The sequence below is a fragment of the Erithacus rubecula genome (genome assembly GCF_903797595.1).
Source record: "Erithacus rubecula genome assembly, chromosome: 18".
NCBI classification, from domain to species: domain Eukaryota; kingdom Metazoa; phylum Chordata; class Aves; order Passeriformes; family Muscicapidae; genus Erithacus; species Erithacus rubecula.
In genome coordinates, this window is record NC_136670.1 from 2,574,084 (window position 1) to 2,599,705 (window position 25,622).

The window sequence follows — 25,622 nt, forward strand, 5'->3', positions numbered from 1 at the left end:
GTGACCACACCGAGACCGACGGTCACAAGACTCAGCATTGGGAGCACACTGGGCTGAACCGGGTCCAACCGGTGCCACCCCAGCGGCGAGCAGCGCCGGGACCCAGCGCGGCCCCGCCCTCGCCCTCCGCCAAGCTCATTGGTGGTTTCTGGTGCCAGTCACGGCCAGTGACCAATCGGATGGCGACGGAGGCGGGCCCTGCGCCCAGCCAAAGTTGGCTGGGGCGGCGGAGCCGCTCGGCTGAGTCGGGATCGGCGGGGCGCGACCGGCGCACGGACCGAGCCGGACCGAACCGAACCGGACCGAACCGAGCCGAACGGGCCTGAGCTGACCGAGCTGAGCGGAGCCGAACCCACCGAGCCGAGCCAAACCGAACCGAGTCGAACCACCCTACCGAACTGAACTGAGCCAAGCAGAACCACCCCTGCCGAACCGACGAGAGCCCCTGCACCGCACCGAACCCGTCCGTACCTCACCGAGCCGATCCCTACGGCACCGAACCAAACCTATCCTTACCGCACCGGGGCCATTCCTTCCGCACCAAGCCCATCTCTACGGCACCGCACCGAGCCGTGCCCTAAGGCACCGCACTGAACTCCGCGGTACCGCACCGAACCCCTCCCCACAGCACCGCTCCGTGCCCGCCGGTACCGCACCGAACCCCTCCCCACAGCACCGCTCCGTGCCCGCCGATACCGCACCGAACCCATCCCTACAGCACCGCTCCGTGTCCGCCGGTACCGCACCGAACCCATCCCCACAGCACCGCTCCGTGCCCGCCGGTACCGCACCGCATCCCAGGGCACCGCAGCGCCCTGAGGCACCGCACCCTCCGGCACCGCACCGCTGCCCCGGAGCCCGCAGCCCCGCGCCCGGCGGGACCATGATGTCGTGTGCCGAGCTGCTGGCCGTGTGCCTGCTCTCAGCCGATCGCGGCCCCAAGCCCCACCGCCAGCCGCTGCCCATCTTCCACGACGTAAGTACCGCGGGACCCCCGCGCCCCTGCCCGGCCCCGGGGCTAGGGCTCGGCTCCTTCCCGGAGGAACCGGCCCGAGGGATGCGCCAGAGGCTCTGCGCCCCTGCCAGCCCCGAGCTGTGCATGCTCGTGATGGCTTAAATAATGATGTCGTGTCCTTCTGCTGAACGCTGGGCCTCTGGGTGGCTGGAAACAGCCCACGCCTCATCCGGAGCTGGCTGTCACGACTCCCCGAGCGGGAGCTGTGCCTGGCAGAACGCTGTGGAAGGTTCCCTGGAGCTGTTCACAGCCATGGGATCCACAGAGCGCTGCCTGCTGCAGCCCCGGGTGCAGCCCCTGTCCCTGCCAGGGCTCTGGAGGAGGATGCTCCCTGCGGGCTGGAGGTCGCCCGGGCATCCTGGCGGCTGTGGGCGGCACGGGGGAGTGGAAAATGCAGGTGATGGCTGTCTTTGTGTTCAGAGCTGCTGGCACAGTTCCTCCTGTCACACCGCGTCCCCTCCAGGCCGTGCTGCTGCTGTGAGAGGAGCCGGGGCTCCGGGGGCGGCAGAGCATCCCGGGCATCTCCCAGGCACAGCCCGGGTCAGAGCCCGGCTCTGGGGCACCTCCTGCTCCGGAGTGTCTGCCGTGAGCTGGGTCGGGTGGCCAGCGCCCAAATCTCCCTGGTACAGAGCGCTGGTATTGCCATGTGTGCCGCACCACTGCGCTCGAAGTCACGCTGTGACCGAGGAGATGTGGGGCAGCGGTGCTGCAGAGAAGGGGTGAAGGATGAGGGCTGGTGGTGCCCGGGCACCTGCACAGCCCGGCTCGGTGCCAGCTGTCACCTTCCCTCTGTCATCTCCGTCTTATCCCGATCCAGGTTCTCCCCCGTGTCCCAGTCCGTCCCAGAGGAGGGGAACAGCAGGTCCCGGGCAGCACTTTGGGAAGGTGAATGCCACGCCTGGTCCAGTCCAAGACCTCCTGGCATCCCCAAAGGGCAGCGCGGCTCCCTCGGCCGTGGTGCTGCTCGCAGCTGCCAGCTCGGGGTCGGGGTCTCTCTCCTGCCTGGGGGGTTCGGGCTGCCAGCATCATTAACCGTGCTAATTACTTGTCTGAGGGAAGATGGGCAGGAGGGGGCGGGTGGTGACAGCTGTGTTCCAGCTCAGCTCCTCAGGGCACTCGTTGAGTCGCACATCCATCCCTCAGGGTGTCATTAAAGCAATTAAAATGGGAAATGTTAACAACGCTAGCAGCTGCTTTCCGGGTTCTGACAGCTTCTCTTCCTCTACCCTGTGACTCCTTTGCTCCCACCTTTGCCTCAAAGCTTGGCTGGGTGAGTTTAATCTCTGCACTTTTGGGTCTGGGCAGTTGCCGGTGTCCGGCTGCCCCAGGCTGTGCTCGGGGTGAGCATCCCACGGCAGCAGGGCAGAGCCCCGCCCGCCCCCGGCAGCGCTGCCCACCGCGATCCCGGGGGCTGCTGCTTCCCCTGGCACTGCTGCACATCTCCTGCCTTTGGAGAAGTGAGGAGGAGGAGGAGGAGGGCTTTGCCCGAGACGCTTGCTGCAGGTGCGGTGCGAACCGCAGTGCTGCCATCGCCTGTGCAGCATCTCAAGCCCCGGGGAGATTTGTCCCTAGCCTGGTGTCTGGGCTTGCTCGCTGCCCTCCCGGGACACGGGAGCTTCAGTAAGGACGGGTTCTGGTGCCTGGCCAGCCTGCCTTAGCCTGCCCTGGGTGTCCTGCATTGTCCCCAGGGCAGCTGTCCCCTCCCTGGCAGCCGCCTGTCCCTGGTGTCTGTCCAGACCCCGTGGTGCCTTCCAGACCTGCAGACAGTGAGAAATCCTATAATCTCCTTCCTTCCTGGCTACTTGTGGGGCTCATCCCGTGAATAAATGCTGTTTCAGTGCCTCTGCCCTCAGTCCTGGCTGTGGCTGCTTGGACACAAGCCCAAGGGCTGAGGGAAACATGCTGGGCTCCAGGCAGTGCCCTGTGCTCTGAGGCTGCCAGTCCACCCTGAGGCAGGACAGGGGTTGCCTGTAGGGCCCTCCAGCAGCCCATGCAGACCTAATCCCACTCCCAGCCTGGCTTTGTCTCAGAGCTGCTGCCGGTGCTGGGGACAGCGCTGCCATGGTGGAGCCCAGGAGGGGACAGGATTCACCCTGTGGAGCAGGGAAGTGGCTCTGTGCTGGTTGTGCTGGGCTGGGGCTGGCTCCTGGTTCAGGCAGGGATGGGATGGGATGGGGCTGGCTCCTGGTTCAGGCAGAGATGGGATGGGATGGGGCTGGCTCCTGGTTCAGGCAGGGATGGGATGGGATGGGGCTGGCTCCTGGCTCAGGCAGGGATGGGATGGGATGGGGCTGGCTCTTGGTTCAGGCAGGGATGGGATGGGATGGGGCTGGCTCCTGGTTCAGGCAGGGATGGGATGGGATGGGGCTGGCTCCTGGCTCAGGCAGGGATGGGATGGGATGGGGCTGGCTCTTGGTTCAGGCAGGGATGGGATGGGGCTGGCTCCTGGCTCAGGCAGGGATGGGATGGGATGGGATGGGGCTGGCTCTTGGTTCAGGCAGGGATGGGATGGGGCTGGCTCCTGGCTCAGGCAGGGATGGGATGGGATGGGGCTGGCTCCTGGTTCAAGCAGGGATGGGATGGGATGGGGATGGCTCCTGGTTCAGGCAGGGATGGGATGGGGCTGGCTCCTGGCTCAGGCAGGGATGGGATGGGATGGGGCTGGCTCAGGCAGGGGTGGGATGGGATGGGGATGGCTCCTGGTTCAGGCAGGGATGGGATGGGATGGGATGGGATGGGATGGGATGGGATGGGATGGGATGGGATGGGATGGGATGGGATGGGATGGGATGGGATGGGATGGGATGGGATGGGATGGGATGGGATGGGATGGGATGGGATGGGATGGGATGGGATGGGATGGGGCTGGCTCCTGGCTCAGGCAGGGATGGGATGGCTGCAGGCAGTTCAGATCCCTGCCATTCCAGGGGCTCTGCAGCAGACATGGCCCTGCCTCGGGGGGCACTCACAGCTCCCTTCTTGTGCCACCTTTATTTTGAGCTCCAGACAAGCTGTCATGTGTGCACTGGCTCGTGTAACTCACTGAGCCTTGTGTGTGAGGGAGAAGCATCCACTCTGTTTGCTGAGGCTCCTGCTAGACTCAGGATGGGCTCACCCTGGGTTAGAGACCTTCTCAGCCCCAGGGGATCTTCCCTGAAATTGTCTTGTCCCTCTGAGCCCTCAGATAAGCCCTGCTGAGCAAGGCCAGCCTTTAAGTGGGAAATGTTTGCCCTCGTTCAAATCTGCACCCAGTGCCTGGGTGACACTCGACTGTCTCTGGGATGAGCTGGGTGCCATTTGGAGCCATAGAGGTGTCATTACACGAGCCATGTGTCCCTCTGATGACAGAGCTCTGCAGGATGAAGCTTCTCCCTTGTTGGAGTCCATGGCAGGACATGTGGTACCCACGGGGATGCCCTTGTATCTGAGACCCTGCAAGGAGCCCATTAACCTGGAGAAAGCTTTGCTGTAAAATCCAGAGAAATCACCACTATTTGGGAGCTGCAGGTTCCCATCTCAGCACCAAGCAGCTTCAGCAGGTCCTGTGTGGTGCTCAGGGAGTGCCTGCCCCACTTTCCTGCCAGGGCAGCAGCCTGGCCAGCTGGAATCCATGGGGATGGTTACCTAATGCTCAGCCCAAGGCAGCCTCCTTCCTGCAGCAGCTGGGGCAGGAGGAGCTCCCTCTGCTCAGAGGAGCATCCTCCAAGGAGCTGCCCCTGCCCTGCTTTGGGTCCCTGCTGGGGGAGGAACCAGGGAGCTCCAGCACTAGAAAAGCCTCTGCCCAGTGGCAAGCCAGGGGTTTTCCTGGGCAGCTCTTACCTTACCTTGGAGCAGCTTCTCAGGGAGATGTCAGGGCTGGATGTGGATTCAGAAGGAGGGGCAGTGGGGCTGCTCCAGGGCTGGCATATAGGCAAGAATAGAAAAGTTCTCTCTCCATTCCCAGCTCTTTTTCTTTCCTAATCTTTCTGCAGACCTGCAGATTCCTTCATCACCCAGGATGATATAAAGGACAGTTGCCACACAGACAATTTTATGTTGTTGACTCCATTAGGATGTGCTGGACAAAACCTCATACATTTTGATGTGGGAAAATGTTCCCAGGCTTCAGAAGTGATGCTGTTCCTCACTGGAGTCAGCCCCAGACCTTTTAATAATTACTGATGAAACAGATCCAGTCAGAGCTGAGCAGCCTCAGCTTTCTCCTGGGCCATGGGCAGAATCCTCATGGTTGGGAATCTGCTGAGACCCTGAACTGGAGCAGCTCTCCAGCTGTGCTCTGTGGCAGAAGCAGTTACAGATTAATTAATTCACTAATAATTCATTACAGAGTGTGTGCACACCGAGGTGTTGCAGGAAGGGCTGTGCTGAGGGAAAGCTCAGGGCAGGAGCTGCTCCTCAGAGCAGGGGTTTGAGTGTTGGTGATGCACAAAGTGCTTCCTTACAGAGTAGGTTTATACCTAATGTTCTTTCGTTTAAATGGACTGAAAAATTAAACAGTTACCATCACAAGGATGCAGCAAAATCCTTTCTGCTTCACTTCTGTGTTCTCTAAAGGTGCTTGCTGTGAGTGTGGAGCTTGCTCAGCCAAGGGCCCTGTGCATTAGAGACAAGAAATGGGTTTAATCATGGGCAAAGGGGAATTTCCCAGAGCAGCCTGTGCACTCCCAGCACCTGGGGCTCCTCCACGGCTCCCTGAGCTCCTGGAGGTGATTTTCCATGGTGCTGGGTGCTGCCTGGCTCACTGTTCAGCTGCCCTTCTCTCCTGCTGCCACCCTGAGCCCTGTTGTGTTTTGTCTTGCAGATTTTCCGGCGAGCCGACAAGAATGGTGAGTGCTTTGTTCCAGCTTCTGCCTCCCCTCCCTGCCTGGCTCTGGCTGAAGCAGCCTGGCTCCTTCCCACTGGGAGGTTTCCCTGAAGGAGGGAGGGTGGGAAATGCTTTTCTGCTTGCCCTGGATCTCAGAGCTTTGCCAGGGCCTGGGGACTGGGCTCCCCCAATTCCCCATCCATGCACCCTGCAGGACACTGCCCCTTCCAAGCCCTTCTGCTGCCCAGGGGCTCTCAGGCTTCTGCTGCATCCCTGCCAGGATTGATTCTATCTCTGTGCTCAGTCCAGGGTTTTACAGCTGCTCCTGGCTGTTTCTGGGTCCCCCTGGAGCCCCTGGCATTTGGGAGTTAGGCTCTGCTGCCCAATTTTTAATCCAGTGCCCATGAACCAAGAGGTCCAAAATCACAAGTGCTTTCCCTGAGCCTTCCCACACTCTCTTGGGCTCTTTTCCTTCATAGTCACTAAGGAGGTGCTTTTACTGCAGATCACAATGCAACCCAGGAGCTGAAATCCTCCACAGAGAGGAAGGAAAAAGCTCTTGAGTCAATGGAGAGCACTTTCTGTCCATGAAAATCTGATGCTGTTTGTTCTTGGACAGTCTGCATGCATTTCTAAGAACACTGCAAAGGGGCCTTTTGGAAAGGGCTGAAATTGCCCCCTGCAGTTCCAGCAGCACTCCTGTTCTTGCTGGGCTGGTGGGTCACACTCCCAGGTTATCTGTGCTGTGATTTCCACGCAGAACTCACCCAGCCCCTGGGGCATCTCTGAGCATGGGATGCTGCTTTCCACAGATATAAAATTCCTCTTCCCTTTTATTTGCATGCAGATGATGGGAAGCTGTCATTTGAGGAGTTCAAGAACTATTTTGCTGATGGCATCCTGAGCTCGGAGGAGCTGTGGGAGTTGTTCAGTGGCATTGACAGGCGTCACTCAGAGTGAGTACCATGCTGGAGGTGCAGGAGAAGCTAAAACTGCCTGAGAGGAGCTGGAGGACGTTTGGAGGCGGGTGTGATAAACAGTCAGGGTGAGACAAACCCACCTCTTGCCACAGGCAGGTGTTCAAAGCCTTTGAGCACCAGCAGCGAGCCCTGGTGCTGAGAGCAGTCAGATATTTTGAGACCAGCCATGGGATTTACTGCACTTCCAGAAAATGCCATTCTTATGATTTGGGAAGTGCAGTCCAGGAATTGGCAGCCTGTGGAGCAGGCTGTGTGCCTGCAGGAGCCTGTGGTGGTGTGGGGACATGGCACAGACTGTGCAAAGTCACAGACTTTGCCACTGCTGACTCAGGGAACTGCTTTTCACTTATGTAAGAGCTGCTTCCCACCACAAGTGGGCCTGGTGCATGTAACAGGGAATTTAGGGCAGCTACTTGTAAAAAAAGAGAAAGCCCCAAAGAGCAGGAGAAGGAATTGTGTTTAGCTCTGGTCTCCTCATGGGTGGTGCTATCCAGAGGGGTCTGAGATTCTCATCCCATCTTTTTGGGTATTTTTGGCATCACTGGGGTCTCTATGCCCAGCTGCTTGTGGGTGAGCCTGTCCTGGCACTGGGAGGAACTGGGTGCTGCTGAATTGCATGGCTGGGATCTGTCCAAACATTGGGGTGCTGCTGGGGACAAGGGGCTGCAGCTTCCTCCCAGTCTGGGTGGCAGGTTTGGCTTCCCCAGCATCTCCTGCACCTCTGGCACCCTTCACCAGGACACAGGTCCCTGCCAGGCTGAGGGAATTTGGAGCAGTCTGAGCTGCCCATGCTGGTCCCAGGGCTTTGCAGGGAGCCAGGGCAGGGCACAGAGGGCCCTTGTCACAGTGAGATGCCACCAGCACCCTCATGAAGTGTCCTGCACCTCTGACACCCTCGACCTCTGGGTCTCACCAGTCCCCTCCTTTCCAGGTCTCTGCTTTGACCTGGAGCCACAAGGGCTGCAAGTGCTGACCTGGTGCCTCTGAAAGCCTCTTGGTGGAAATAACCTCAGGCCTGTGATTGTCTGGGAGAAGGGATTTGGGTGAACTCCCTCCTCTCTCTTTACTCAGAGACTCAGAGCTGCAGCATCTGCCACTCCCTGATGATGGGGAGTGACTGAAACACTCTGTGTCACATGAAAAAGGTTTGGAAACCAGATTTGTGATGGCAGTGGAGGTTCCCCACATGATTAAAAAAAAAAAAAGATTTAAAAAAAAAATCCTGTCTGCTTTTCTGCAGCTGATTGCTGTTTTCTTGCATAAATTCCAGGCACATTCTGACAAAATCCCAACAGCATAATGATGACAAGATCCTCCATCATCAGTTCAGGCTTAATTACAGTTAATCAGTGGTTTGAGCACAGTCAAAATACAGCTATGGGAAATGTGGAGAGTCTCAGGATGAGTGCTTTGGAGGCAGAGGATGGCTCTTCTCCTGGAGTGGGAATGGCAGAGAGGAGCAGAGGAAAGCCTGCTGCCCCTGGCAGCCCTGCAGAGTGGGTCAGGATTTGGTGTGCACATTCTGTCTGTGAGCTCCTCCTGCTTTCTGTGTGAATTAGTCCTGGTGGACAAGAATGGCCCCAGCAGCCCTGGGGTTTGCTGTGTCCTGCCCCTGCCTGTGCTCTGAGGCTGCTGTGGGATGTGGGGAGAGGTTCCTGTGCAGGGCTGCTGATGGAACAGGCTGCAGAGGGAGGGAAGGCAGCAGATCTTCCCTGGACAGCTCCCAGAGGGATGATTTTTGCCATGTTGTGGATTGGTTCAGTGTTCAGTGGTTTAGTTATTGATTACTTAACATTTATTTTTAAGTAGCAAGCACCCAAGATCTCAAGAGTTATTTATAACTTTAGATGCCCCAGGGTGGGAGTTGGTGGCAGCTCTTTGTCACACCTTGCTGGTGCTGGGAACTGGCAGTGGGTTCAGCTGGGGGCTCCTTGTTCCTGCTGAAACCAGTCCCAGCCCCAGGTGCTCACTGGGACCAGTACAAAGGTGCCCCACCCTCTGTTTGGTGACTTCCCCTTCTCTGTGGTGGCAGCCAGTGTTTCCTGCAGGGACAGCTCTGGGGCACAGGTCTGGCAGGCTGTGCTGAGGATGCTGCAGTGCCAGGGCTCTTGCAGCACTGCAGCAGCTCTGCAGCCTCCACACAGCTGCCAGAAATAAAGGGGAAAAGTTCACAAGGAGCAAAACCTTTTTCCAATGTGCACTGGTGCTCAGTGTCTGTGTCTAGCAGAGCAGAGATGGGGTGAGCAGAGCTGGACTGAGTGGAGCTGGCAGAAAGAGGGGCTGTGCCTTTGCAGGTTTATCTGGATTGAGCCTCCAGAGAAACACGATTTTTTAATGCACTTTCCAAAGAGCCTGCAGTGCCAGGTCAGTGCACAGAGCCCTGCCTCACTCAGCTCCTGTGAGTTTAAAATAGCTGAGCTGAATGCCAGCCTCACCCTGCCCTGTCTGTGCCTGCAGGGCTCCAGGGGCACTCACAGGGCTGCAGTCCCCTGCCCTGGCTCTGCCACCCCTCACACCAAAGTGTTCCCACGCCCTGAACCACCCCTGCTGTTAAAGTGCTCTCAGTAGAAGCCCAGAAGGAAGTGAGAGACAGAAACCAGCCTTTGATGTCTCAGGAAGAGCTGAAGGAGGATTTTGCCTTAATTATTTCACCTTAAATGGCATTTTGGACGCTTCACACACTGTCCTGTAATTGTACATGGGGGTGTTTTTGTCCCTTTGCCCTGTGAGCAGTGTCAGAGGGGGGACAGGGTGATGTGGCCCTGGTTTCCCACCCCTGAGCAGCAGCACTGCAGCATTCCTTGTTCTTGGAGTCTGGCAAACTGCAGATACCACCAATTCCTCCATGTGTGACAGCACTTAAACACTTAAAAAACACTTAAAACCTCTCTTTGGGGCTCTCTTCTACTTTCCCAATCAGGATTAAAAATACTTGCAATCATTTGGGGATTTTGAGGCAGCAGAATGCCTTGAGCAGAGGCTGATTTGAATAAATGACATCCTGGGTCTGTCCCTGCAGGCTCTGGGTGATGCTGGGCATTGAGAGCAGCTCTGCCTCTGTGCCTTGGCCACCTGAGCAGATCCTACAGCACCATGCAGACCCATGCCCAAACCCGGGGCTGTTTTGGACATTTCCTCCTCCCTCTCCACCCCAGCAGCACCTTTAGCAGCCCCGGGAGCTGTGCACGCCCTGCAGGGCTGCCAGGGTGGATTGTGCAGTGCAGTGCTCTCTGTTAGTGAAAAGGGTGGGCGTCTGGCCCTGCCTCCAGGTTTTTGGAGGCAGATCCAGGTGCTTTAATGGTCTCCAGGACAGGAACAACCACTCAGGAGGGCTGTGCAGGCATCCAGCCCCTGGGAGCCTGCAGAGCCCCCCATCACCTGGGCTCTGAGCCAGGGAAGGGGAGCAGGAGCAGCTGGAGGGGGTCTGGTGCCATGGGGAGAACCTGGGCTGAGGGCAGGGATAAACACAGAGCTGGATGATTCCCACCTGTGGGGGAAGAGCTTGGGTTGGAGAAGAAGCTCCAGGGCTCAGGAAAGGGGCTGCCAGCCCAGGTGGGCAGCCAGGGGTGGGGGGCATCTCCATCCCAACCCCACTCTGTTGTCACAGGTGCTGTCCCAGCACACTCCAGCTCCAGGAGATGTTGGTGGAGCAGATTTTCCTGCTCCTTCAGCCCCTGGTGCTGCAGGGGCCAGGCATGGCTCCTGAGCTGCTGGATCTGAACCTGTGCAGCTCCTTATTTTTCCCCTGCAGCTTCTGTAAGCACATGAACAAGCAGTAAATCCCCTGGGGCTCAAGGCAAGCCCCCAGACCCCTGCTCAGCACCACTGTCTCCCCCACACCAGCCCCACAGTCTAACAGGAGCTTTTTTGTGTTTTTGCAGCAACGTGGACACAGAGAAGTTGTGTGGTAAGTCAGGATGTTGCTGCCCCTCCCAGGTGTGTGTGCTGGGGTTTGTGTGTGTCCTGGGCAGGGCTGGTGGCATCAAACTCCCCGTGGCTGGATCCCAGCACACAGGTGCTTTTCCCAAGGGGGCAGGGAAGGATTTTCATTTCATTTCATTTCCAGAATGATTCTGGAAAGGGAGGGAAATGCCTCCCTTGCAGCTGTGGGCAGCAGGAGCAGGGGAGGCAGAGGTGGAGGTGCTCAGGAACCTGACCATGGTGTTCTGTCCTGCTCCAGATTATTTCTCAGCATACCTGGGGGAATACAGGAATGTGCTGTCTGCCCTGGAAACCCTCAACTCTGCAGTGCTGGCAGCCATGGACAAAACCAAGCTGGTAAGGATGGGACCAGGGGAGGGCAGCAGAACTGGAGCCATGGTGAGCTCAGCTGCTCCTCAGTGTGAAACCTGGGGGTTGGAGGCAGCAAACCTCTCAAATCAAGGGGTGTCTGTGTGTGCAGGCAGAGCTGCAGCCACACAGCTGGAGGATGGGAAGAGTAAATCTTATGTCAGGAGAGTTAATCCACAAACACCATAGGTGTATGTCCAAAATGAGACAGAGGAGTCCTTTTACTTTATTCAAATAAAAGGAGAGGCCATGGGGCATTCCCCTGGGATCTCTCAGATTTTTGGAGGATGCAGCCTCCTGTTTATCCTGTTTTCCCAACTGCATTTCCCTCTCTCTTTCCCCACTGGCTGAGGTACTTGAGAGGCACAGACTGCCCAGAACACCTGATACCTGAGATTCCCTTCTAATGTATAACACTCCCTTTAAATTTTTATTCTTATAGAATTCACAGTTTCCCCCCATTGCTTCTTTCATCTTTCAAGATCCAATTTCATTTCTCAGCAGTCCTACAGTTTGTTTGTAAAGGCAAATATCTTTTTTTTTTCCATTCATCAGTCAGTGGAATCCATCCCATTGTTTCTTTTCTCAGTGCTAGCCTTACCTACCAGCAGACCCACAGCTTGTTTGTAAAGACAAATCCATCATTCCTCTCACTTTGTTCAAAGCAATGAGGGGCATCACCTGTGTGAACACTGCTGTGGCCTCTGGGTCATTCAGAGAGGAAAAGGGACACCAGTCCCACTCTCATCAGAGTGCTGACTGTGCCTCTGTGGTGTCAGTCCCTCTGAGTTTCCCTCTGGCCAGAGCCAGTCTCAGCAGTGCCTCCCTGTATGTGTGGAAATGTCATGCCAGGAGAGGGAATCTCTTGAAAATGCATTTTCTCATTGGTTCATGTCCCTGGTCCCACTCTTGTTATTAAATAAGTGCAGATGGAGAGGAGGAATCCTCTCCAGAGAGCTGTGCTTTATTTCAGTTTTGTGGGTAATGAATGTGTGTAGTCCTGTATTTCTCCAAAGGGTAGCACAGTCGCTCTGCTCCACAGTGTTGGTGTGAGGCTTTCCTCCCTCCATGGTTTCTGGTGTTCCCTGGGAAAGAGAAGCAGGTTTTTCCTGCTGAGGCACATTTTGATGGACTCACTTCTCCAGCTGTTTGGATGTGCCAGAGCCAGGGCAGCCCAGCACTGCTGTGCCCCAGGAGGGGTCTGTGCTCTGATCCCAGCCCTGATGTGCCCCAGGGATCCCCCTGGGAATGCCTTCCCTGCCCTTCTGGGGTGCTGGGCTCTGGTCTGGGGAGAGGCAGGAGGGCAGGTCCTGCAGGGCTGAGGGTGCACTGCAGGGGGCTGCCAGAGATGATGAATGCTGCATTCCTCCCTGCTGGGACCTGCCTGTATCCCACATCTGCATTTCCAGAGATGGCTCCAGCTCGAGTTGTGAGGGTGCTGTGGAATTAGTGGATTTTAGCCAAAGCTCACACCTCTGTGAGCCAGGGCAGAGAGCAGATGTCCCATACTGCAGCTGCCCCTCAAATCTTCTGCTTCAAACACCTCCCTGAGGTCAGGGAGCCCCACTTGGGCAGAGAGAGCATCCCCATGGAAGAGCCAGATGAATTTTCATCCCAGGGAGCTGCCTGTGCACTGAGACAACTGGGAGAGCCCTGCTGAAGGATCTGCAGGCCCTGCCTGTTCCTGCCAGGCTGTATTTATGAGGACATTGCCTGACTGGAGCAGGCAGTGATGTCCAGGCTGGCAGGAAGGAGAAGGAGGAGATATCTCTGTTCTGAGCTGTGTCTCAGCACAGCATCTCTTGGTTAGGGCATGATCCATCTCCAGTAGCTGCAGCCACAGGGCTGCTCAGCCCTGCATCCTCCAGGGGACATTTCTAGCTGGAAATGTGAAAATGAGCAGCAGAACAGACAGAGAGCCCTGGCAGCTCTGGGCACTGCTCAGACCAGGCAGTGAGCTGCAGCCAGGAGGGAAATAAGGAAACCAGGGCTCCCAGGGAATGTGCCATGGGTGCCTTGGGGAGCTGTGGTTTGAGGCAGTGCTGCCAAAAGCCTTTTTGGGATTGAATGTTCCCAGCACACCTGGCATGGATCACTGGGTTGTGTCCCAGCTGTCTCCTGCCTGGCAGGCTCCTTGGTCTGCTCCTTGTCAGGAGAGCCCTGGGGGGGAAGTGTGGGAAGTTCCAGCTGGGTTTGTCCTGTGTGGCTGCAGTTACTGCAGAGGTTTGGTGTGAGAGAGCAGCAAAGCTGCTTGTGCTTGTTTTCATGGATCTCCAGGTCAGCAGGAGGAAACCAAACCATTAGGGGTTCCCATGCCTCCATCCTTCCTCACTAGGAACATGCTGAAGAAAATATGCCTTGTCGAGAGGAGAGGGTTTTTCCCCCCACATTCTGTCATTCCCACTTAATTGTAAAATATAATTTGATAACTGTGCTGCAATGTGCTAATTACACCTTGTTTTGTGGCTGAACTTCATGTTTGCAATGTAATTGCATCAGGGTAGGAAGTGAACAATGGAAATACCTCAAAACAGCCTGATGTTTCTCACAGGGGGTCTGTAAGCTAAAACCTTCCAGTCTCCAGTGTGCAAACATTGCAAACCCTCATATAAATAACTCTCCAAGCAGCCTTTTTCATCCTTTGGCAGGAATTATGTGGCCACCCATTCCATTCTGTCCTGAGCTTAACTATCATCATAAAGAAATTCAAAAGCAGAATTACAGCAGCTCTTGGCAGCTTGGTGATTTTCATCTGTGTAAACAGAGCTGAAATACCAATGCACAACCAAGATTCCTTGCCTTGTGCTTGCTGTGTTGTTTCCTTTGTGACTCCCAGCCATGAGCAGAAAATGCTGTGCTGGGTGGGTTTATTGAACCTCTGATAGCAGAGGGTTAGACCTCTGTGCAACATCTAATGGGAGGATTTTGGGGTTTTGCCCCAAAATGAGGAGCATGATGGGGGTGGGGCTTTGGGTTCCTTCTCTCCCCTGGCATGAAATTGTCCAGATTGCTGCTGAAAGGTGAAGCAGCATTTGGAGCTGTCCTGAGGGGTGGTTATTTCCATCTTGTCTCCAGCAGTTCCCCTGGGTGTGCTGTGTTTGAGGAGCAGCTGGCAGTGCTGCTGTGTCCCCTGGGACCCTCTGCAGTGCCCTGGGCTGGCACTGGGGTTCTGGGGGCTGCTCCCCACACTGGGGCCTGTTTTGGGGTGTAGGGACTGCCCTGGGCAGGCTGGGTGTGGTGTGGTGAGAGCAGCTCTGCTCCTGCCTTCAACTCCATCCATGGGGGCTTGGGCCAAGCTGAGAGGATGGGGAGTGCTGGGAGGCAGGGCTGGGCTTCCCCCAGCAGCTGGGGAGGGGAATGATGTGCTGGGGGAGAAGCCTCCAAGCCCCTGGCAAGGGGAGGTGTCAGTGTGCCAGGCTGTGGCAGGGCTGGAGGGACACAGAGGGGGGAGCACAGGTCATTTGGCTGCTGGGGGGGGGGAAGAGGGATGGCAGTGTTTGGATTTTGGGCAGTGAGATGGGCTGTGCTGGGCTCTGTGGTGGGTGAATAATGTTCCTGCTGTGCCCCTGGGCACTCACTGACTCCAGCTGTGTGCTTGGAGTGTCCCTTGCTGCCCTTGAAGCAGGGATGAACCCAGGCTGGCACAGAGAGGCAGTGCTGGCAGGATTTCAGTGCCTGCACTCCCTGGCATGAGGAGGGAAGGGTGGGCAGGGATCCCCAGCCCTTTGCTCCCCATTTCTGGGGCTGTGGGCAAGGAAGGCTTTGTGGGAATACATGGGATGCTTGGCTGGGAGAGGCTGGAGGTGCAGAGCTGGAACTCAGTTTGCTGTGGCTGCATCTTGTCAGTGCTGCTGCCACCTTCCTGAGGCAGGAAAATGAGATTCATTTTCCAGCAGGGGTGAAAACCTCCATCCCCCTGGCCCCAGGTGCTGGGAGGGGGACTCAGCATCCTTTGCTGACTCCAGCATGAGCCCAGAGCTTGGGGGATGAGCATCCATCCTCTCCATTCTTTCCACTTCTCTTCCCAGCTGGGCCCAGTCAGGCACAGCTCCTGGACTGGGCTGGTGGCACAGAACAACCAGAAAACCATGAGGGGCTCAGGACCCTCCCCTCTGCTCCCTTTCTTTGACAGCAGCAGTGGAAGGGTTACAACAAAATCCTTCTGTGCAGAGCTTCTGGCATTCCAGATCCTCAGTGCACTGGAGAGAAATGCAGCAGGAATTGGAAATATTTGACCTGAGTAATGGGGTGGCATTGTTGGACATTATTTTGGACATGGTTCATGGTGCCTGGGGTGAGGGCAGCCTGGCCCTGGGTGCTGCAGCCTTGGGGTCACACCAGGACTCCGTGGGAAAGGCAGGGATGCTGCTCCAGCCTGTCTGCTTGTCTTGTCGAGGGAAGGGGTGCACCTCTCCTGGTGGGTGTTCCTGGGGAGCTCCCAGCCCTCCTGCACCATGTGGGGGCTCCTTCACTGCTGGTCCTGGGTCTCTCAGTGCTCATGGGGGCATCCTGTGGTTTCTGTGTCCCTTGAGGAGCTGGCACAGGGCTGGCCATGGGGACAGCAGTGTGCTGTGACAGCTGGGCTGTGCTCCCCATCTGCTTCCCTCACAGCCTCTGATCCTCTCTAATCTACATCTGCTGAGCTGAGTCAGTTCAGCGAGGCAGCAGCAAAGCCAGGTGAGAAAATGCCTGATCAGGGAGCTGGATCTGCTCTCTGAAGCTCCAAAGGACCTTTAGACCAAAATGACAAGGAGTGAGTGCAGTCCCTGGTTTCCAGCTCATCTTCCTCAGCCTGTTCCAGTGCCAGCATGAGGAATCACCTCCTGCAGCAAGTGGCTGCAGTGCAGGTGCTGTGTTGGACCTTCCCCTGCTCTGCTCCTTCCTCCCACCCTTGTGGCTCCCTTTGGGGTCCTGCAGTGCTGACAGCTGGATTTTCCTTGATTTCCAGTTGGGAGATGCAGCCTGGAGCAGTAGGATTGACTGAGTGTACCCAGAGCAGAGAGCATGGCCTGGATCCCCAGCATGAGCCCCAGTGTTCTCCAGCCCGACGGGACACAGAGTGCTGGAGGGTGCACGGGCAATGACTGCAGTGTCAGCGCACTGTGTTTGTTTTGGGCACTTTAATTGCCTTTGCAGCCCTGCAGCAGCCGTGGCTCAGCAGCGCTGCAGCTGTGCCCGGGGCAGGGCAGTGTTCCAGAGAGCCCAGGGGTGGCTGCCCCTCTACTGGAACCTGCTGTGCACGTACTCGGCCCCGTGCTCCTGGTACTCTCCCCTGGTCATCCAGGAGTGCTGGAAGGAGGTGAGTGAGGCTGCCATGGAGCCCCCGGCCCAGGCTGCCGTGCCCCTCCCGGGGTTGGCCAGCACCTCGACGTGCACGCCCTCGCCTCGCAGGAGCAGGTTCAGCTCCAGGCACATCCTCTCGGGAAAGCCAGGGAACATGGAGGAGCCCCCCGAGAGCACGATGTTGGCCAGCAGGTGCCTCCTGGCGTGCTCGGGCGCGGCGTGCAGGCTCTGCCTGGCCAGCAGGTGCAGGCCGGGGCAGCTGTGCTGCAGCATCTCGGGCCGGAACAGCGGCTCGGGGCAGCAGAAGCGCTCCTTGCCCAGCGTGAGCCAGCGCCCGTCGGGGGTCTGGAAGCGGGCGGGCTGCTGGCAGCCTTCCTCCAGCAGCTCCCCCTCGTAGTCCAAGGACACGTAGCAGCACTGCTCCTTCAGCTGGGTCAGCAGCCTGCCGCTGAGCGCCCGCAGCGCGGGCAGCTCGGCGGGGCCGCGCAGCAGCAGCCGCTGCAGGTGGCGGGTCAGGTGCTCGCCCGCCAGCCCCAGGCAGCGCGTGGCCCCGCGCAGGGTGCGGCCGGCGCACACGGCCGTGCTGTGGCACAGGGCCGCCCCCGCCTCCACCGCCAGCCCGCTGACCCTGCCGTGCGCGCACAGCGACAGGAACCCCGTGTCGGCCACGTGCAGCGCGGGCACCCCCAGCGCCTCGAACAGCACCTCGGCCGCACGCTGCCGGTCCGCGGCGGGGCAGGACGGGGACTCTGCCAGCAGCACCGGGTGCTCCTCGGGCAGCGCCTTCAGGCGGCAGCACAGCAGGTGCCTCCACAGCGTGCTCATGCTGTCCCAGTCCTCAACCACGCCGAACTTGAGCGGGTGGCAGCGGGGCGCGGGGCAGGGCTGCCGCCCATCCCCGGGGCTCTCCGCCCGGCAGGGGTCCAGCAGCACCGTCCTCAGCACGCACTGGGGCTGCTCCTGGCCGGCAAAGCCGCCCCGCGTGAAGCAGCTGCCGCTGTCGATGACCACCGCGGGCTTCAGCATGGCCGGAGCTCTGCAGGGCTGCTGAGCGCGGACGGAGCCTGCGGGGGAACAGAGGGGGCTTGGCAGGGCAAACCAGCCTCGGGCACCTGCTCTGCAAGGGGGGCAGGCTCGGCAGTGCGTGCTCTCAAAGTGCCTGTTTCACAGCCATCCCTCCTTGGGCACCTTGTCTCCGTGCCCAGAGGTTTGCTGGCAGTGCCAGGACAGAGCTTCAGGTGGTTTTAAGGAAGTCAATGGACACTGGACAGGAAAGTTGAGTGGTTGGACCAAATCCTGGGCTGCATCCAAAGAGGTGTGGCCAGCAGGTAAAAAGAGGTGATTCTTCCCATCTGCTCTGCTCTTGTGAGAGCCCATTTGGAATATTGTGCACAATTTATGTTTCCCCAGCATAAAAAGGGCATGGAGAAGGTCCAGAGGAAGCCATGGAGTTGCTGAGGGCACTGGAGCACCTTCCCTATGGGGAAAGACTGAGAAAGTTGGGGCTGTTGAGGCTGGAGAAGAGAAAGTTGTGTGGAGACCTTCCAGCACCTTCCAGCTTGTGAAGGGGCTGCAGGGAAGTGGGAGAGTGACTCTTCCTCAGGAACTGCAGTGACAGGACAAGAGGGAATGGGATCAAAGTGAAAGAAAGGGGAAATTTATATTGGATATTAGCAAGAAGTTATTTACTGTGAGGGTGCTGAGGCCCTGTCCCAGGGTGCCCAGAGCAGCTGTGGCTGCCCATGGATCCCTGGATGTGTCCAAGGCCAGGCTGGACAGGGCTTGGAGCAGCCTGGGACAGTGGAAGGTGTCCCTGCCATGGCAGGGGGGGATTGGAACTGGATGATGTCCAAGGTCCACTCCAGTCTCTTGACATCCTACGGTTCTATGAATGCTGCTGCCCATAGTGCAGTGCCCATAGTACTTGGAGAGGAGCAGAGAGGATCTGAGATCCCAGCTGGCAGAGAGAGGAGGTTTGGGGTGCCTCTGGGTGTGTCCAGGCTCTTCCTGTCTCTCTGTGCCTCCCAGACCTGCTCCTGTGGCATGGTGTGCCTCTGGACCCATTCTCTGGGCACCCTCCAGGCCAGGTGACCCCTTTGTTCTCCCCAAACATGTTCTCACATGTTCTCATGTGCCCCTCTGGGCCCACTTTTACACCCTCCAGTGTAAGCACAGACAAATTCATCAGGGAATCTCTCATGGAAGCAGACAGGCTGTTTTCCTGGGCAGAGAGGGCACACAGCCAGCCCCTGCCTGGGCTCTGGGGTCCCTGGAAGGAGCTGCCAGCACCCAGGGGACCACCACAGGCTCCTAGCCTTGCCCCAGCCTTGGAGTGAGCAGAGCAGGGTGTGAGCAGGGGGCACAGGGCGTGCTGGGCCAGCCATGGAGCCCTCCCTGGGGCTGGGGGCTGTCCCTGGGAGTGACCTTTACCCTTTGAGAGTGACCTTTACCCTGTGAGAGTGCCTTTACCCTGTGAGAGTGCCTGTACCTCGTGGCTCGTGTCCATCTGCCCTCCTGGCTGCTCCTGGACTGGCAGTGCCATGGAGCTGCCCATGGAATCGTGGCTGCATTCCCTGTTGTGATCTCACAGGCAATGCACCCCCAGGGTTCTCCTGCCCCACAGCAGCACTTCTTCCCCGAAGTGTCACTTTTGGTGATAATTAAAATTCGATTGAAATCCCCCCCGTTTGTTTATTTGAGTGACAGCCCTTCCAGGCGTGGTTTACTGCAGAGCCAGCTCTGACAGATCTGTCCCCTCTCCCCCAGAGGTACGAGAGTGCCTCGAAGATGGAGCAGTTCCTGACCCGGTTCCTGCTGCGGGAAACCATGCACCAGCTGCAGTCCCTGCAGGCATCCCTGGAGTGCGCCGTGGACACGGTGGAGGAGCAGGCGGGACGGGACAGGTACGGGGGGACACGGACCGGGAGGGACAGGGGACAGGGGGGGACAGGGTACAGGGAGGGACAGGGACCGGGGGGACAGGGGACAGGGACGGGGGGGACAGGGGACAGGTATGGGGGGACAGGGGAGAGGGTGGGACAGGGGACAGGGACCGGGGGGGACAGGGGACAGGGTGGGACAGGGGACAGGGACCGGGAAGGGACAGGGTGGGGCAGGGGACAGGTACTGGGGTGGGACAGGTACTGGGTGGGACATGGGACAGATACTGGGGTGGGACTGGTACTAGGATGGGACAGGTACTGGGACAGGACAGGTACTGGGGTGGGACAAGTACCAGGACAGGACAGGTACTGGGGTGGGACAGGGGACAGGACAGGACCTGCTGGAACCCCTGTCCCAGCCCCACTTCCCACTGGGAGGGACATCTGGAGTGGGATCTGCCCTTTCCCAGCCTGGTGTGGAGCTGACACCTCTAGAAATGACTTAAACCCCTCCTTTTGTGTTTTTATTTTTTAATTCCAGAAAGGAGGTGAAGAAACCCGAGGTTTCTGTTGGCCTGAGGCCAGGCAGGCGCTGTGGGCGCAGGGGACAGAAGAACGTGTGCCTGTCCCCAACAGACCCCTACTCTGGGATGCTGACAACAGGTACCTGCTGTGCCTCAGGCTGTTTGTGCCCTGCTGCAGCCTGGAGGGGGTGTGGGGATCACAGAACAGAATCACACAATCAGCAAGGTGGGAAAACATCTCCAAGATTGAGTCCCAACTGTTTCCTCAGCAGTGCCAAGGCCACCACTAACCCCTGTCCCTAAGTGCCACATCTCCAGCAGTTGGAGTCTGGGAAATCTCAGATGTCAGCTGGAGCTTCTGTGGGATGTTGTATTGTCGGGCAGTAGAAAAAACAATCAAGTTTTTTGGGTAAAATCAGAGATTTAGAAGATTTTGTGGGTTTTGGGTCTTGAGCAAGCTTTGGCCATGACAAAACTGAGCTTTTTTGGGGTGACCCCTCTGTGCCCTTTACCGTGCAGGTGTTTGTGTGGAGGACAACAGCCAGTGGATGGCTCAGATCAACAGGCTCCAGCAGCTCATCGAGAAGCTGGAGTGCAAGGTGTGTGCCCAGGGGGGTGCTGGGGCTGCCCCACACCTGGGAACAGCCAGATCAGTGCTGGGACACTCCCCCCATGCCAGCAACCCCCTCCTCATCCCTGGCATTGTCACAGAGCTGCACCAGCCCTGCCTCTGCAGAGCCACCCTTCCCTCCCAGCTCTGGGACCCTCCTGGCTCTGCGGGAATGCTCGTGAGTCCATCAGCCCCACTGACCCCAGAGATGTGCAGGCACAGCCCTGTCCTCCTGCAGGGAATGTCCCTGGAGCAGTGCCCAGCTGTGCCCTGGGGCAGTGCCCCTCCTGCTGCAGAGCTCTGCCAGTAACTCTGATTTTACCCACAGAGCCCCCGCCTGGAGCCGCTGAAGGAGGAAGCCATGTGCAAAGGACAGGATGCAGTAAGTCCCTGCCCCTGTCTATATCTCTGCCTCTGTTCCTGCCCCTATCCCTGTCCCTGTCCCTGTCCCCTCTCCCTCTCCTCGTGGTGTGCAGGGACTCCTGTGACAGCTGCCCTGTGCCCCAGGCTGGGGAGCTCTGCTGTGCCCTGCTGATGGAGCAGGGTGGGATTCAGGGCTGTGGAACCACCCACAGGACAAATGCAGCTCCCTGCTGTCCCTGCCAGCCCTGGGCAGTGCCCACAGCCAGCCAGAGGAAGGAGCCTGAATCTCCCAGGAATGCTCTGAGATACAGACACAGAGGGTCCCCAAGCCCCTTTCTGCTGGGGGAACTGCAGCACCCCCAAAGCAGGACCACCCTCCTGGGGGATGGAACATCTCCTGTTGGTGTGCTGTCCTGGTTTGAAGGACAGGTGTCTGCCAATAAAGGCAGAAGCTTCTCTTTGAAATGGAGAATGTAAACCACCTTCCTCCAAATTATTATAATTTTGAAATTAAGGGGCTCTCAGGCAAAGACAGGAGAATTAGGAATAACAGTGCTTTACTAGGAAAATTAAAATAGAAATACAGTATTACAAAGAACAATCCCAAAACACTGCCATAGTCAGAATCCAAGCTGACACCTGTCAGTCAGTCAGGGTGGTGGCAGCAGTCCCATTCAATGGTGGCTGCATCCTCCTGCAGTGGCAGATGTGGTTCAGCTGGAGCAGTGCTCCTGGAGAAGGTGCAGTTTTCCTCTGAAGGTCCAGGGATGATGTGGAAAGGTCTGGCTTTCCTCTGGAATCCAGTGGAAAGAAGGTTGTCTTGGTGTCCAAAATCTCAGTTTTTCTCTGGGTAGGAAAGGCTTGGCTCCTGCCCTGGCTGGAGCATCTCCCAGTGGGATGATGGAATTTTATCAGTCATGCACTGGGACTCAATGGGCCAGCAGCAGATGATATCTCCTGGAGGGAGGATGGGCTGTGGAAAGATAAAGATGATTGTCCCAGCTGGTTTAAAGATGGCCCATTAGCAGAGGATATGTGTCAGGAGATCAGGGGCACTGCCCGACCTGAATACACATTTCTGGCCCCATCACCCAAACACGTGCCCCTTGCAAGGACAGCCTGTCATGTGGGAAGGAGCCGCTTCGTGTCCCCGCTGTCCCCAGCACGGTGCTGCCAGAGCCAGTGCAGTGCCCCAGGGCTGCAGGGGGGGAGCAGGAAGGGCAGCGGGGGGCAGGCAGCCCCTGACACCCCTGTCCCTTGGCAGCACATCCTGGTGGCCAAGAGGCAGATCTCAGTGGCCACGAGCAGCATTGATGAGTTCCGGCAGGCGTTCCGCTCCTACACCGAGGGCACGGCCGGGCACAGCAGCTGCCTGCAGTAAGTGGGGGGTTTGGGGTGTTTGGGGTGTTTGGGGGTGTTTGGGGTGTTTTGGGGGTGTTTGGGGGTGGCTCCCCCAGAAGCAGGGGTTTTAACACCCTCGGGGGACATGGGTTTGTGTGGAGTGTTTTGTGTGCTGGCCAGGGCAAGGGTGGGCTCGGGGCTGGCAGCAGGGTGAGTGTCACAGCTGCAGCACTATCATCCCATCTGCTGCAGGTATTCCCAGTCAGAACCAGTGCCTGGTCTGTGCACTGGCTTATGGCATCAGGAGTGGCTGTGGGTGCTCCTGTAAGTGAATGGGCTCCTCCAGCACAAAGGGCTCAAAAGCCATGGGCAGGTGAAGGGCAGAGGTGCTGCAGGGCACTGATTTATGGGAAGCTGCCATGAGCACCTGGAGCTGCCCTGAGTGAGGCCAGGGCTGCCTCAGAGCCCTGCTCTGCCTGCAGAATGTGGCAGTGCCAGCCTGGCCCTGGTGGCACAGCTGCTCCCTTGCCCTGTCCCACGGACACTCCAGGCTGCTTCCAGCAGGGAATGTTCGTGCTCTTTGCATTTCAAGTGTCCTTTTTTAGCTCTTCACTTCCAATAGCACAAATTCCCATTTTCAGTCCAAACAAAAGGAAGCTGCTCGCTGTGCCACGTGCACTGAGAGAATGGGAGGCTTTTTCTTTGGAGTTGATGTTTTTTTTTGTCATCAGGGCTATTTGTGGAGACAGCAGGGTGGCTGCGTGGGCTGGCTCTCCACGTGAGCAGAAAGCTGGAGCTGGGCCTGGGGAGACTCCACGGGCCTGGGTCACTCCAGGGAATCACAAAGCTCCCTATGGGAGCAGGGGGTGCAGCCCCAGAGCTGCTGGGTGACATGCTGTGCTGTCCCCCTGGGGCTCCAGCAGCTGCAGGAGAGGCTCATCCTCAGCTGGAGCTGCTGCAGCCCAGCCCAGCTGCTGCCCCTGGCCCTGCTCCCCCAGCCCTGCACTGTCACCCCTGCTGCCTCCCACCCACCTGCCCATGGGCTGGGGGCAGTCTGAGCTTCTCCTGGCAGGAGGCAATGTGGGAAGCATCACTTTGGGGGCAGAGAGCTGTGGGTTTGTGCTGTGAGCCCCTGTGCCTCAGTTTCCCTCTGTGTGGAGGACAGGTGACACACACCTACTGCAAGGGGCTGGCAGGATGAGCTGGGTCAGTAGGGAGGAGTAAGAGATGATGAACACAATGTGCTGGCTCCTGGGCAGCAGCAGAGACCAGTGTGAGAGCCCAGGAGACACAGGAGCTGTGAAGCAGGGTATGGGTTTGGGATCCCTGGAGCTGTTCACAAACTGAATGCCCCCACAGTGTGCATTGGGAGCCTTGTGGAGAGGCTGGTGTGCCCAGGCTGCTGGGGCACACCGTGCCAGGGTCGTGCCAGGGCCATGCCAGCCTGCCCAGCCCCAGCTCAGGGTCACTCAGGGTCTCTCTGTCCCCACAGTGTCTCTGCCTGCAAGCTGATGGACGAGTCCTGCTTCATCCTCTACGAGTTCTGGCAGGACGTCACCTCGTGGAGAAGGTGGGGCAGTGTCTGTGTGTGGGGCTGGGGGCTCAGAGGGGCTGCCCACTGCTCCCTGTCCTTGCCCAGCCTGTCCCACTGCCCTGTGTGCCCTGGGGCCGTTTGCAGCTCACAGGGGTGAACACCCCCATAAAGGATTTGGGGAGCAGGGCAGGGGCTGCTGCTGGGGGTGCAGAAGCTGCCCTGTCCCTGTGTGTGGGCAGAGGGTCCTGGCACCTCATCCCCCTGACCCCACACCCTGTTTTACAGCCACTTGCAGTCCAGCTGCAGCAAGACTTTCCAGCAGTCCATCCTCAGCTTGCTGGAGTCCCCGGAGCTGCTGACCACCATGCTCTTCCCAGGTGAGGGGGCCTCAGTCCTGCCTGGGTGTGCTGCAGAGGCAGGAGCAGGGCAGGAACAGGCACTGGGGCTCCCTTCAGAGCAGAAGATTGGTTTGGGGTGACCTAGATGAGGTTTATCAAGCCAGGGTGAGACCTGTTGTCCCCAGCAGGTTTGGCTGTGAGAGCTGGGGTGTCCCGTGCCCAAGGTGCTCTCCAGAGGGGACAGCCAGGAGCAGGGACACTGCCCAGGTAGCAGATAAACTGAGCTCACCAAATACACCTGGTGCCTCCTTTTGTATTCCACCTGAGCCTGAACCTGCTCTGCAAAGCTCTGGTGCTCCTGGGCCAGCCCAGGGGCTCATCCAGGGTTAGACCCAGTGCTGGGGCAGGGGGAGGGAGCGTGCACATTCCCATGGAACCAATAGAAACGGCACCAGCTGTGGGAACTGGGAACCAAATGAAGCCCCAGTTTGCTTTCAGGGATCATTTCAGTGTCCTGTAAAATATTAGTCCATAAAACATGGATTAATTTGTCCTGAAGCCTGCACTGCTGGTGCTGCTCCCAACTTGCAGTCCCACTGAGCACGTTCCCAGTGCTGTCCTGCAGAAGCTGCCACAGTTCAGGGGATCTCCCCTCTCCAGGCCGTGCCAGGCAGTGTGGGTGGTGCTTCAGAGCAGGGAGCTGCAGGCTCAGGTGCCCCATCTCTGCCAGCCCAACTCCCCATTCCCAGCTGCACACTGCCCTCACCTCCCTGCCTTCCCTCTCTCCTCAGCTTCCTGGTGGATCATGAACAACAACTGACCCAGGCAGTGTCTCCAGGACACCATCAGCATGCAGCAGGACGTGGAGCCCTGGGCACAGCTGTCCCCTTTGTCACCTCCCCGTCCCTCCATTCCTCCTGTGGCCAGCAGGGGCTGCCTGCCTCGGCCCTGCCAGTGTTTTGCTCCTTTGCTCTTCTCATGCTAATTTATTTATTTCTCCTGCTCCTGAGACAGTGTCTGAGCTGGCTGGGGGAGCTGTGGGGGGGTGGCTGCCTGGTCCTCGGGGAGCATGGGCTGGTGCTAATGCCAGGAGCCTTCCTCAGTCCCTCTGGCACTCAGCTCCTCTTCCTCCTGGCTCTGAGGCACTGGCCAGCTGTGACATCCTGCCCAGGGAGCCAGGTGGCCTGACACAGATTGTGAAGTGTTTTATAGGGAAAAAAAAAATCTCATGAAGTGTTTCTGGCAAGGTGCACCAGCTCATGCCCTGCCACGATGGCAGCACGTGCTCTGGCTTTGGGACTGGCTGTGTGCCCCACCAGCTGTGCCCCTGGCTGAGGCTGTCCCAGCACACCCCAGGAGGGGCCAGTGTGGCTCCAGCTCTGCTGCTCCTCAGCTCCCATAAAGCAGCATCGGTGCCAGAGGCTGGAGATAAGTTCATGGGGTGGGGGGCACTAAATGAGGGGGGAAGGCTGGAGCAGATCCCACCTGCTCCAGGGGTGGCACTGGGGCTTTCCTTGGTGGTGCTGGAGCAGCAAATCCTCTGCTGAGCTAGGAAAAAATGCATTGTCACAGCCAGTGTGGAGGGAGTGGGAGGACACAGGGGACAGGAGGGACACCAGCCACCCCCTGGCAAGGGATAACACCATCCTCTTGTCCCT

At 58.2% G+C, this 25,622-nt stretch overlaps 2 protein-coding genes across 2 annotated transcripts; one reads left to right on the top strand and one right to left on the bottom strand.

Moving 5' to 3' along the window:
- The first annotated feature begins 205 nt into the window (after positions 1-205).
- NECAB3 (N-terminal EF-hand calcium binding protein 3) lies at positions 206-24,971 on the top strand. The gene is made up of 15 exons (XM_079322026.1): positions 206-335; positions 409-682; positions 802-976; positions 5,817-5,841; positions 6,667-6,775; positions 10,681-10,706; positions 10,980-11,077; positions 19,139-19,275; positions 19,796-19,917; positions 20,298-20,377; positions 20,717-20,770; positions 22,016-22,128; positions 23,585-23,662; positions 23,912-24,003; positions 24,756-24,971. Exons 3-15 carry the CDS (start codon positions 884-886, stop codon positions 24,782-24,784), a joined length of 1,056 nt encoding a protein of 351 aa, XP_079178152.1. The 5' UTR covers positions 206-335; positions 409-682; positions 802-883; the 3' UTR covers positions 24,785-24,971.
- Positions 16,281-17,429, bottom strand: ACTL10 (actin like 10). The gene has a single exon (XM_079322025.1). It carries the CDS (start codon positions 17,396-17,398, stop codon positions 16,310-16,312), a length of 1,089 nt encoding a protein of 362 aa, XP_079178151.1. The 5' UTR covers positions 17,399-17,429; the 3' UTR covers positions 16,281-16,309.
- Positions 24,972-25,622: the final 651 nt, after the last annotated feature.